This window comes from Austrofundulus limnaeus, unplaced genomic scaffold (genome assembly GCF_001266775.1).
Source record: "Austrofundulus limnaeus strain Quisiro unplaced genomic scaffold, Austrofundulus_limnaeus-1.0 Scaffold12, whole genome shotgun sequence".
Lineage (NCBI taxonomy): Eukaryota > Metazoa > Chordata > Actinopteri > Cyprinodontiformes > Rivulidae > Austrofundulus > Austrofundulus limnaeus.
The window spans coordinates 1,935,514-1,948,030 of NW_013952414.1; the positions used below are offsets into that span (position 1 = coordinate 1,935,514).

General features: G+C 39.7%; 3 protein-coding genes across 6 annotated transcripts in view; 1 reads left to right on the forward strand and 2 right to left on the reverse strand.

Annotated features, from left to right (window-relative positions):
- ccdc191 (coiled-coil domain containing 191) overlaps positions 1 to 3,312 on the forward strand; it is a gene marked incomplete in the record, with an annotated part of 17,151 nt that extends 13,839 nt beyond the window's left edge. The window contains 3 exon segments of the mRNA XM_014002221.1: positions 368 to 520; positions 1,037 to 1,191; positions 2,729 to 3,312. Of these exon segments, the coding sequence (XP_013857675.1) occupies positions 368 to 520; positions 1,037 to 1,191; positions 2,729 to 2,870 (450 nt within the window).
- zdhhc23b (zDHHC palmitoyltransferase 23b) lies at positions 2,936 to 10,394 on the reverse strand. 2 transcript variants are annotated; one of them, XM_014002222.1, is made up of 5 exons: positions 10,047 to 10,394; positions 8,514 to 8,674; positions 6,733 to 7,422; positions 5,948 to 6,115; positions 2,936 to 3,823 (listed from the first exon to the last, which is right to left on the reverse strand). In XM_014002222.1, exons 2-5 carry the CDS (start codon positions 8,654 to 8,656, stop codon positions 3,556 to 3,558), a joined length of 1,269 nt encoding a protein of 422 aa, XP_013857676.1. In that variant the 5' UTR covers positions 8,657 to 8,674; positions 10,047 to 10,394; the 3' UTR covers positions 2,936 to 3,555. The 2 variants fall into 2 exon arrangements, with proteins under 2 accessions (XP_013857676.1, XP_013857677.1); XM_014002223.1 differs by lacking the exon at positions 8,514 to 8,674.
- Positions 10,395 to 12,349: 1,955 nt separating this feature from the next.
- The window catches only part of gramd1c (GRAM domain containing 1c), a gene marked incomplete in the record, with an annotated part of 19,237 nt that continues 19,069 nt past the window's right edge, over positions 12,350 to 12,517 (reverse strand). For all 3 annotated transcript variants that reach the window (XM_014002226.1, XM_014002225.1, XM_014002227.1), the window contains 1 exon segment: positions 12,350 to 12,473.

The window sequence follows — 12,517 nt, forward strand, 5'->3', positions numbered from 1 at the left end:
GTGTGTGTGAGAGAGAGTGTTATATAAAACATAACAGTGGGTGGAGCTTATTTCACACTGTCCAGTGTTGAGACAACACGGAGAAAATCAACACTGTGAATTAAAACCAACACTGGAAGTCAGTTTTCTCAGAAAGTGTTAAAATAACACTAGGAGTTAAATTGACTCTGAAAAGTTTAACACTGACATTTTAACCTGTTTGGAGCCCAGGAAGACCTTTTGATCCATGTCCTCTTTGGGCTCCTCAACAGAGAAGAACAAAAACTACACTGTATCCAAAAAAATCCACATCACACATGACGTGTTTTAATGAGGTTAAAGGAGCACATGATACAGACATTTTATTTGGTCCTTTACTTCCCACCAGCTGGCCGTGAACCATCACAGACTCCTCCTCCTGAGACGATGCACTCTGGAGTGGCGGCGTCACRCGAGGGAGTCTGTGTCCGAAAGAGAGGCGTGTGCGGACCAACTTTACCAACACTTTCTACTTCAAAGGAGCTTAAAGTGCTGGAAAACAGTGTGTATTTCCTGCTCACACACAAACTGTCATTCCTGTCCCTAATATCCATTATAAAGACTAAAACTATTCTCATTTGTAAAAAAAAAAAAAAAGGTTCTCCTTTCTTTGTCAGGGTGCTCTCTAACTTACTGAAATAATCAGTTTTCTTTCACAGAATTCTTTTTATATACTTAGTACAAAAACTAATGAAATGTGTTTGTTATATTATTTCTTTGTTGTAACAATGCTTCTTGGTTATAAATCTTATGATTGGTAAAACCTGGCGGCACCAGAAGCTCAAAATAAACAACAAAATAAGTTGTTTTGCAGAGATTTGGCAAATTTTTCATGTGCGTAACCCACATACTCAGCTCTACTGCTCATCAAACAAATGCATGTTCCTTACAAATGTGGCGCCATTTAAAAGAGAATTTAACAGGCTTTCCAATAATATAAGAWTGATTGTTACAAAGAAATAATCTACCAAACACAAATATCCTTACGTTTTGTGCTGAGTTTATWATTATGTTTCAGATGAGAGACGCCCAGATGATGCAGGAAGAGCGAGCCGAGTGTTTCTATCGCAGACGCACTCTGAGGAGGTTYCTGCTCGCACTTTTGGATCACGTGACCCAGGAGAGGCTGGAGGAGTGGGACCGTCTGCGGCGGGCACAGGAGCACAGCGACAGGTCTGCTGCGTCTCCGACTTTTTAAAACCACMGYGTTGTCAGGTCACTGAAAAGCATCRAGAGCTCAGCAGTTAATCTAAAYCAACAGTGGTGGGYACAGTTCCMCTAAAGYGCTAAAACACCAATAGGAGAACWAATTTCCTGATTAGTGTCTYAGGRCTTTTGCTAATTTTAGAMTTTATTAGTGGGTTAGCACTCGCTAAATTTAGAAGCACTAACTGAGGTCTATAAATGTTATTGATCAACATTAATATTAACAGCTGATGGTGAAAGCTGTCACATTTTGTTCATATGTCACTTATCCACCAGGTGACAATATATTGACAAAATAACACAAATACAGCTGTGGAATGTCATTGATAATGCTGCGTTCACACCAAACGCGATTTCAGCTTCAAAATTGCATCAAACGCTTCAAGTTTGAAGCTTGTGCACTTTGAGGTCAGACGCAGGTCAGCTCTTGAAGCGCTGCACGGCAACAGCCTCCCCGCCCCTCYCTCCTCTGTCGGGCTCTGTTTAATGTCGGACGAGGAAGTGGCTTTGCTTTATTTACAGAGAGCAAGAGCATGTCACATTCATCAGATAATTAATTCATAATTAATTCACCAGATAATTCAGAGACATTCTGAGTTTCATCACCCAGCAGCTGCGGGAGAGGCTCACAGCTTGCTTTCAGGACTATTTTTGTCCCGAGTCCAGTCTGATGAGCCGCTGCCACGCATTGGTGCGGATATCTCCTGTCAGGACACCGACTGCAGGCACTCGATTTCAGCTAAAGAGCTCCTCTCCATCTGTTTCAGGTTAGTGGACATCATTCAGTAAACTGTCCCGTTGGGAAATATGTCACTACRTCACACAGTGGAGTCTCTCTGATTGGATGACGCGGCGCGTCGAGCTGCAAAAGTTCAGATTTTCTAACTTCAGCGATTTGAGCATCAAGCACGTCGAACGCTCAAATCGTTCAAATCGTGCTGCTCTAATCGCGCTTGAGGCGCCGCAGCACTTCCCTACGCTGCTTGAAGCGCGTCCACCATAGACTTTGCATGTAAACCTGATGCTGAAATCGCGTTTGGTGTGAACGCACCATAAGTCTTAAGAGAGCAACATGGTAATATGTGACTCATGTTGTCTGTTGAAGAATGCTCATGAGTTGACTCGGTTATTTTAGTGCTTTAGAGTTAGCTTTTGCTACATTTTTTCAGTGTGTTAGTGCGTTAGAATTAGGGGACCTAAATATTTGAGTTAGTGTTTTAGGGCTAGTGGAACTAATTTTTAGATTAGTGCTGCCCACCACTGCTAATCAAACACGGTCACTCAAAGGTAGTTCGACAGAATTCACCCTTTTTGAACCAGCTTCACTAAAATCTAAGATTTAAATGTTAAATGACCTCTGGTTACAGCTGAAACCCCACCAGCTGCCACCTTCAACAAACCTCAAATACAACTAATTACATGTTGTCAACCCAGAGATCATCTTTAATCTAAGTTTTTTTTTTTGCTTCATCTCCGTCTATCCTTCCATCGGTTTGCATTTTAGACGGCGCCTGCAAAGGTGTCTGCTGGCCTGGAGGCAGCTTCCCAGCGTGCTCTGCAGAGAGAGGCGGCGGGAGAAGCTGAGCAGGAAAGTTGCTGAGGTTTTACCTGATTTCTGCTTCCATCCATCACCAGAAAGGGACTAAAGATGAAAAACTGCGCAGTTGCAACAAAGAGACAAGCACATCACTCCAGATGAGACAACTGGCTGCTCGTTTCTCAGATTTATTTATCAAAATAAATTTAATTTAATTTATAGAAATTCTACAGTCTCTCAACTAATACATTTATAATGCTATGAAAGGCTTGGAATGTTACAGTATAGCTGCCATACTTCATACAATTCTGTCTTTGTATTAATAATTGTTTTTTATTGCAGTATATGTTCAACACTTTGGGACAGCAACAAGTTGTGTTTTATATAAATAAAATCGACCTTGGAGTTCTCTTAAAGCAAAAAGCATCGGCAGTGGAAAGCAGCAAAAGATTTTTTCCTTCAGCTGAAATTTGTGCTGATTTATCTGCCTGTTTGATCAATCTAAAAGGCTTTCATGTAGGAGTGTGTTGACAATAAAAATAAGAACTGAATTAAGAGAGTACCTCCATTAGCCCGGCGCTCAGATATTTCATTCATCTGTCATAAATATCCACGGCACAATGTGCAAAGGCAGAGTAGTGTTTGACACAAACAGGTTCACAAAACAAACAGAACATTTCAAATTGTTCWCTGGCAGTGAAGCTGTTAAGTGTCAGAGCAGCTGACAGACAAATGATCTGAAGCACAGCTGCCATCTAGTGGACGACGGCAGCACTGCTGCCAGGAGACACGCCTCAGACTGGATCTGCAGGACGAGCGGACGTCAGTTTGTCTCCCATGGACATGAAGTCGGACCAGTTCCCGCGCAGACCTCGAGAGTAAGCGCCGGTGTCCACCACGAKCCCCCAGCAGGCCCTGCGTGCAGTCCTCTCTCTGAGGGCCGCCCGCGCCTCCCGCTCCGTCACGTTGTGGCTGATGTTGACGAGCTGCACCAGCAGCAGGTGGAGCAGCCCGCCGCTCACGACGCTGCTGTACCACGCACAGGTGAAGCAAAGGGCYGTGCTGGGAGACACATAAAACCCACATTAAGAACTCACTGAAAACAAGATGATCTAAGTTTCACAAGTGACAACTAAGGAGTTGTGAATGTCCGTTTTTATTCTGCAGAGCCACCAGCAGATCCTTTTAACTACCCGRCTCTTTGTGTTTTGATGAGCGCTCCTTTGAGGGTCTCTAAAAGCTGATTTAACTCCACAGAGGAGGACGTCTGACATTCAGCAGCCAAGAACTTCACAAAAACATTTTCTTTCTTTCTGGGAAAAATGTCAAAACAGCCCATGATGTCTGAGTTAAAACAGTTTCTCTGAGCTTTAAAAGAATAATTTTGCTGGATTGTTGGGAAGAAGGATCTTCTATTAGTTTCTATGAACAACTCCTGAACAATTCATGACTTATTAGACATGATAAAGTTATTTTCTCAGTATCATCCAGAGCACTGATACTCGTTACACGTTTACTCAAGTACTGCAAGACCAAGATATTCCTATTTATGTGAAGGATGTTTAAGAAATACACAATCAACTCTGCTTTCATAGAAACCAAATCTACATTTTAATTCAAGTTCAAATCTGCTGCCAGTAAAAAAAAAAAACCTAAAGTAACAAAAGTCCATCTCAGTTTTGATGTCTGAATATTAGGAGTGGGCTGATTTAGCACTGATTTTATTCATTTTGGGAAATTAGTGATCAGCTGATACTTATAGTTGAAACCAGAAGTTTACATACACTRTATATAAAAACTTTTTTTACTGTCTGACATGAAATCTGAATAAACTTTTCCCATTTTAGATCAATTAGGATTAACAAAAATTTTTCTATTTGCTAAATTCCAGAATAATATATTTTTTTTTACATTTTAACTTTCTTCAAAGTCAAAAGTTTAAAAACACTTAGATTATTATGCCTTTAATAGAAAAAAATCACATCCCTCCACATCTACCTGTCYTCTTTTGCTCTGCTGTGAGCACTACCTAATGTCCAGTTAAAACAAGCTTTTATTGTTTTGTTCACTGTTTTCCAGTAAAACAAGATCGGAACATTGAAGGGGTATTGTGACTTTATAAGACTCGACAGTGTCAGTTATTTAAAAAAATGAATAATAAATAAATCGGTATTGGCCAAAATCAGAATCGGCAGGTCAGGTTTTTTTTTTTAAAGAAAAGACCAGAAAGCTGCCATCAGTGGACTCCTACTGAATACATCAAATAYTGTAATACTGGTCAAGTTGATGCAGTGACATCAGTGTTATATAAATTACCACAAAGTGATACTTTAGTAAAAGTACAAGTATGTTACCAAAAAATTACTTTGGTAAAAGTTAAAGTCTCCTTTAGGAATATTACTTGAGTAAAAGTCTTAAAGTATCTGATATTTTTTGTACTTAAGTATTAAAAGTAAAAGTATCGATTTAAAATGAGCAGTTAGATTTATTACATTTATTAGGAGGTGACCTCCCCCCAAAAAATGCAGAAATGACTATATTGTATTAAAATAATTAATTTATGTTAAATTTAGGATGCACTAGTCTGTTTCAGTTTATAAACATATATCAAGGCTGCCCGAAACTTTTCCCCAAAATGAAAATATCTGAGGGCTGCGGCCAAATGCAATAATATAATTCATGAAATACAAATATTTCTTAAGTACAGTACTTTTATTTTAATGGTTGTGTCCAGCTGGAGTGTGACATGATTTGTTTGTGTACAAACTAATACAGTATCAGAATTTTATATATTTATACTTCTCAATTAAATTCACTATCTAGGAGGAACAATTTATATGGATGGTATTTATTTTTTACAATAACAAGCTGGAATGAAAACAAGCAAAAATGAAATAAAAGTAACGACTTTCTACTTCTTTCCTTTTTTAAAAATGTGAGTAGAAAGTACAGATAATTGTGTGAAAATGTAAGAAGTAAAAAGTAGGCTAAAAATTAATTACTCAAAGTACAGATACCCAAAAATTCTACTTAAGTCAATAAAGTATTTATCTAGTTTGGGAACCACTGATTTAGATGACTGTGCCAGTTTGATCACTGAGGACATTTGACAGCTTTAYAAAAACTGTTGTTGGTGTTTTCTAATGAAGCCTCTGTCAGAACCAGGTATTCTTGTGTTCTTTCTACCTGTACTGGTTGTAAACTCCAGGGCAGTAGAGTAAGGCGGTGAGGAGGTGCTGCCGGGGACACACGCTCCGCAGCACCAGGCTGATGCCGTACAGCGACGTCATCAGGAAGAAGATGAGCGTGAGCAGGAAGCTGCGGTGATTGGCCTGTCCCACACAGCTGTTTATCCTGAGGAAGGCGACAAGACAAACAGAAAAAATGTTACATTAAAGTGCCTGTGATGTCAAAATTTTGTAATACATATGAATGCATTTTTAGAAAGAGGACATTKATAAAATATTGCAAAAGAAATTTCATGTCGCTGAGATGAACAGTTGTTGAGATTTTTGCCTGTGAAGTAACAGGAAGTGATGTCAAAGGGGAAAGTCTGCATGTGAACAGAGCGTTGCTACAACAGCTGATAACCCAGACTGTAGAGAAGAATCTGATGTTTCTTTAGATTATTTTGAGTCTCTATCAGAGAGATGAAGAAGAGTCAGAGTTCAAATAATATTGTTTCAATAAATAAAAACCAGAGAGTTTTCTTTGTTAGAGTTCCCCTTTGATGTCACTTCCTGTTTCACTTTGGCTGAGAAATTCAAAAGAAATATGCCAGTTATGGGACAAAATGGGTAAAAAGCATGTGTATTATTCCAACTTTCTTAAATATAAAGATGTTTTATTTGACTTTTTGTGTTTGAAGAATATGCATGTCACAGACACTTTAAGAGGTAAAACCTTTGCTCTGAACAAGTGAAGACAGTTGTGGTTTTAAAGGAACAAACGGTGGTTTTAGTGAAACCCACCAGACACAGTGATGGTCGAGACGCAGCACACAGACGCCACAGATCCGACAGTGTCCCGCCCTCGGAGGACGCACCACCCCGCACACCGAGCACCAGCTCCTCCGGCTGCTTCCACTCAGCTCTGACCCGTCCTGCTCCGACGGCCCCGCCCGGCTGGTCGCAGTCATCGAGACGTTCTGGCTCCCGCCGTCGAGGGCGGAGTCTCTGTCTGGCAGAGGGCTGTGATACGTCACCGTGCTGTGGATGGCCTCGTCGTTCGGCCGAACGATGCCGGGACCCCTCTTGGTGCGGAGGAGAGCCAGCAGGGTGAGGATGACTCCTGAGCTCACACCCACCACCTCCACCTGCCCCACCCCGCCATGCGGGACCACCTCCCAGATGAACAGGTAGTACATGTAGCCCAGGGAGAAGAGCGCCAGGCTGAGGAAGAACAGTGTCCGACCCTTCTTGCGGTGGGTGAAGTAGTAATACCACAAGACCAAGACGGGCAGTGCCGTCAGAACCACCAGGCCCAGCAGGAAGTGGAGCGCAGCGAGGTGCAGCAAGGCAGGAAGGAGAATAAGAGGAGGGATGATGGACAGGTCTAGTTTCTGGGCTCCGCCCCGCAGCCAGGGGACACGGATCCGGTCTGAGAYGACTTCAGCTATCTGTGACAAGGATTCAGGTTTCTGAGGCTCCCTCTTCATGAACCTAAAAAAACAGATCGACCTCTTTAGAAGCAACGTAGCTGAGATTTGATCTCTTCACAGCAGAAATGTTCTGATGTTTAAATCTCACCCAACATTTGAGATTAAAGAAGCTGTAATCACCAAGATTTAGAAAGTAAGACCAACACCAGAGCAGTAAAGCTGCTTTTAGCTACTGTTCTGCTGTYTTTAGCTATCATTCTATTTATTTTCCCTTTATTCTGCTGCTCTTAGCTCTTTGTCACCATTTTTGCTCCTTTTAGTTAYTGTTTTGCTCCTATGAGCTTCTTTTTATACATTAGCTACCACTTTGCTACTTTTAGATATTTTGCTTTTAGTTTTTAGCTAATGTTTTGTTAGCTTTTAGCTACTGTTTTGTTCCTATGAGTTCCTTTTTAGCTACCAGATTGCTGCATTTAGCTACCACTTTGCTTCTTTTAGCTACCATTTAGCTCCAATGAACTTCCTTTTAGTTGTTAGCTACCATAATTTTGCTTTTACCTACCATTCTGCTCCTTTTTAGCTGATGTTTTGCTTTGTTTTAGCTGTTAGGTACCACATTGCTGCTTTTAGCTACTGTTTTGCACCTTTTTAGCTTTAGYCTTTAGCTACTGTTTTGCTTCTTTTAGCTCCCTTTTAGTTACCAGCTTGCTGCTTTAACTGTTTTGCTCCTTTGTGGTTCTTTTTAGTTATTGGCTATTACTTTGCTGCCTTTAGCTACAATTTTACTCCCATTAACTTCCTTTAAGCTGTTAGCTACCACAATGCTGCTTTTAGCTACTGTTTTGCAYRTTTTGACTTTTAGCTACAGTGTTTGCCCCTATGAACCTCCTTTTAGCTGTTAACTGCCACTTTGCTGTATTTAGCTACCATTTGCCCCATCTACTATTTAGTTACCATGTTGTTCCTTTCAGCTTGTATTCTTGTTTACCTTTTAACAACTGAGTTTCAGCTTCTTTAACAAACTTTAGCAGGCTTTCAGCACTCATCGTTCACAGAAAATCCCATCTTTAGCTACATTTGATAAATAAACCTCATGGTTCTGTAACAGAGAAGAAGCACCTGCAGAGACGGCGTGGGTTTAATGTCACTCACCGGTCGCAGGCATCGTCCAGGTCCTCGCAGTCACAGCAACAAGCTGCGACGTGACTGCGCTCTCCATGCCTGTTCACATACTCGCAGCAACACAGGACCTCCTCCTCCTCCTTCTTCAGCACCTTCTTGGCCTGCTTCTTCATGACGAAGAGCACGGCAGCCTGTCAGGTGTTTGAAGAAACGTTTAGGGCTGAACAATGGGCGATGAGCCACAGATGTGACTCTCAAAGCCTAAATGTTCTTCGCAGATTATCAACCATTTCAGATCCAGCAGGTCCGAACTGCAGACCCTGCTCGTTTGAGCTAACCCATTTCCCCCACACCTGTCACACGCCTGTCATGTTTTAATGGTTTACGGCCCTCCCATCGGTACGGCTCGTTGGCTTATTCATAGCATCGGTGGATTTAGGCTGAGGTGTTGTCTTAGTTTATAATAATCACAGGTCTTCAGCACTAGTCCAGGTTTTTAAAAAATAACTATTTATACAGGACAGCTGTTATTCTTTGAATGTTTTTACCGGTGAGATTAGGATTAGGATTTGTGGGTCTTGAAACCAAATGTCAGTCTCTGTGCCTTCCAGTGCTCTCATTGTGTTCCTAGCCATTTTGTGTAACTTCATAACTTTTAATTAAATTATTAAGTCTGTAAAAAAAACTCAATTCTCACTAACCCCTAATTAAAGGTAAATTAAGGACTGATCACCCTTTGAGTTGATTAATCACCATTTACTATCTCCATCTTTGCTGCATAACTTTACTTTATATCAAGCCATAAATCTTTGAGTTTTACCTCACTGACTGGAGACTAATGATGATTTAATGATATGAATTATGATTTTATTCTCCCCTAGTCACTTTTTAAGTGTCACTTTACCAGAATATTCTTCATTTAATGACTAACCTAACATTTAAACTTTAAATGTGTATTTCAAGGTGACATGTGACTGAAAACTACTATTTTCCAGGAAGAAAAAGTGGCATTAATTCATTTTTAAAAGGGAAAACTAAAAGCAGCARAATTAGCATTCAGAGTGCATCAAACTGTCCAGATTACCTTAAATAGTTGTCAGAAAGAAATACAATATTAGCAGATTACCCTGTAAACACTAACATCCATCTCAAAGACATTTACATGTATAAATAGCTGRCATTGATTCTTAATCATAATAAAAAATATGACAAATTACGATTACCTGAGTAATACTAATCTTTAAACAGAATAAACTAAATAAATAAGCATTTAGATTATAAATCCTGAGATGTTCTGTATRCATTGTGTTACTAAAAGTGTGTTTGAATTTTTTTGTTGTTTGTTTTGATAAATTTGTATCCAGAGGGACAATATGTTAGTAAATGATACCAAAATATTGAAAAATATAATTGCTACCTTTAATATTTTTAATCAATTCCTATTATTTACAGAATAACAGTGACAATAAATAAGCATACTGTGTGTATTAAACGCAGCTCTTTTCAGAGCAGTTACAGGTTATTTTACCTCTTTAAAACCCCAAACATTCAATCTTAACATACCTTAAGACTAAACTGTTAAAAGTTTCCAGAACCTCCGAGCGGACCGAGCCCGCTTTCCTCCGGCGGAAATCTCGGTCCAGGCGGCGGCAGCGCTCGCTTCCGGCGTCTCTCCCCGGCTACATGACGGTCGGTTTGCTGCTGAAGTCACCCCGAACCACGGCCTAGACTGCGGCTAAGAAAGACTGAAATCCGGCAGAGCGCTCCGTGTCCGAGCCGGGGCAGCTTCCGGGTTCTGGTTCCGATTGGAGGCTYCGYTGTATGGCAAGCCGTTGGGGTCAYAAATCGGAACGGCTTGCCATACCGCTGCTGAAGTGAGCGTGTGCGCGTGAGCGCGCGCGCGCGACGGGGGGCGGGGGTTGTCTACTGACGTAAAAGAGAGGGACGTCCCAAAGCTGCCCAACATTCATCACCAGTTTAATTAACATCTACCTGAACATTTAATCCGTCTTTAAGAGCACTTCCGCGTTTAGACTGACGGAGGAAACGAGAAAAACTCATTTTGATGTGTGTTTAAAGTTTTTATGCCTTAAAAACACGAATAGCTGCCATTAACAGAGGCGGATCCACTCATYTGGGGCCCCAGGGAATTCACAGACATCCAGGCCCCCCCACGTCTTGACCTTATTTTTAAACCCATATTTGTGACCTGTTCTGGTCAAATGGGTCACAATGAATGAGCATTTTTTCCAATATTGAGCTTATTTTCAAATTCTTCCACTCAAAAGCTTGAAAATATTTTTTTAGCGGATTAGCATTTTCACTAAAACCAAAATTATTAGCAAATAAATGGCTTCCTCTAAATTAGGTCTGCTTTAAATCTAACATCAGTCTAGGAGGCAAAGACGTGCAACACAAACCAGCATTCGTCTTAGCGGTTACCTTTAGCCAACTTTTACTTGTTTAGCATTAGTTTTTGCAAAAAAAAAAAAAAAGAATTTACATGTTTAGCAGTTTAGCATTTATGTTTTTAGTTAGCTTTGCTAACTCTTAATGCTAACATTTTGGTTTGCTGTGCCCACTTCTGGTAGTTTGTTTAAATTAGTATATTTTAATGTGGTGGCCATGTGGGGTGGCACATGAAGACAAAAAGCCTGCACAGCATTTCAGATTCGTTGTGTTTATGTCATATTTAAAGGGGTGGCCAACCAATAACTCATACTAAATACTAGCCAATGTACCCATAAGAGCACTAAACTACCCATTTAAAAAAACTCAATGTGTTTATTCTCTATCAGTTGTAATTATATAAAAGAAAATCTTAGTTTAAATTTTTTCTTAATACTGTTAATTTCTGCTGTTCAAAAATTTCAAATTTTCCCTTTTTATTTTAAATTATACTCACCTCCTAATACCAAACTGGAATTCAGTTAATTGAAGAATTGAACCATCAGCTCATTTTAATAAACTAAATGTGCTAAATGAACAAACAAACAGATGTTAGGGTTGGAATTGACCCATTAGAGCCTTCTACACCCTCAGGCAGGCTCCATCATGCATTTTATTTCAAAGACAAGATTAAGGGATATTTTCCTAAGTTCACTGGTAAATACATTCAACTGTGTGTTTACTTTATTAAAAAAAAAGGGAGCATTTAGTAATGATACCATTGAATCTTCTGCTTTGTTCCCTTAAACAGTTTTAAACCGTCTCTAGTTTTAAAACGTTTTAAGTGTTAAAATATCAGTAAAATTTTAAAAGTTGTTCCATCGGTAAAACCACAGGAAAATATTTACAAATAGCTTCTTGTACATTTGAATATAGTAAGAATAGCTATATGGGAGTGACTGTGTAAAGAATAAGAAAAAGCCAATAATATCCTTATTGTTCCACGATGTGCAAAATGACAGACAAAAGTTCTTCATAAGTTGTCCCCCCCAGCATGTGAAAATTAAATGTGCCATGTTCCTTCAAGAATTAAACATTAAACATTAAACCAGGCACTGCATCACCAGGTACTAATGAAAAATGTCCTCCATGATAAACAAAAACTTCATCTAGTACCAACAGTACGAGATAACTCAACACGCTACACACAAGTGTGAAAACTACACAGATTAACCAAGTCAGTCGTGACAAATCACTAAAAATAAATATGTTGGAGGAATTTTTACAAAATCCCATTAAAATAGGTTAGCAAAGAAGCAAGCCTGCGTAACTGATTCAACAGTTTATTAAAAACAAAATTTAACCCTATTCACACGACAGGTAAAAATTAAAGAAAAAAATAAATTTTAAATACATTAAGTTAAAAACAATTTTACAGTAGTTTCTTGCATGTGGCACAAAACAAAAACAGCAGCTTCACACGAGAATTTACTAAATTCAAAAACAAAAAATAAACTAACGGATGACAAGACAGGACCTTCTGCTTTCTGTGCAGCTGGTTCTGATTTAACTTCCTCCTCCCAGCAGTCAGTTTGCAGGTTTAAAAAAAAACAAAACATCCTGGCATCCGTTGCACCACCCCTGGC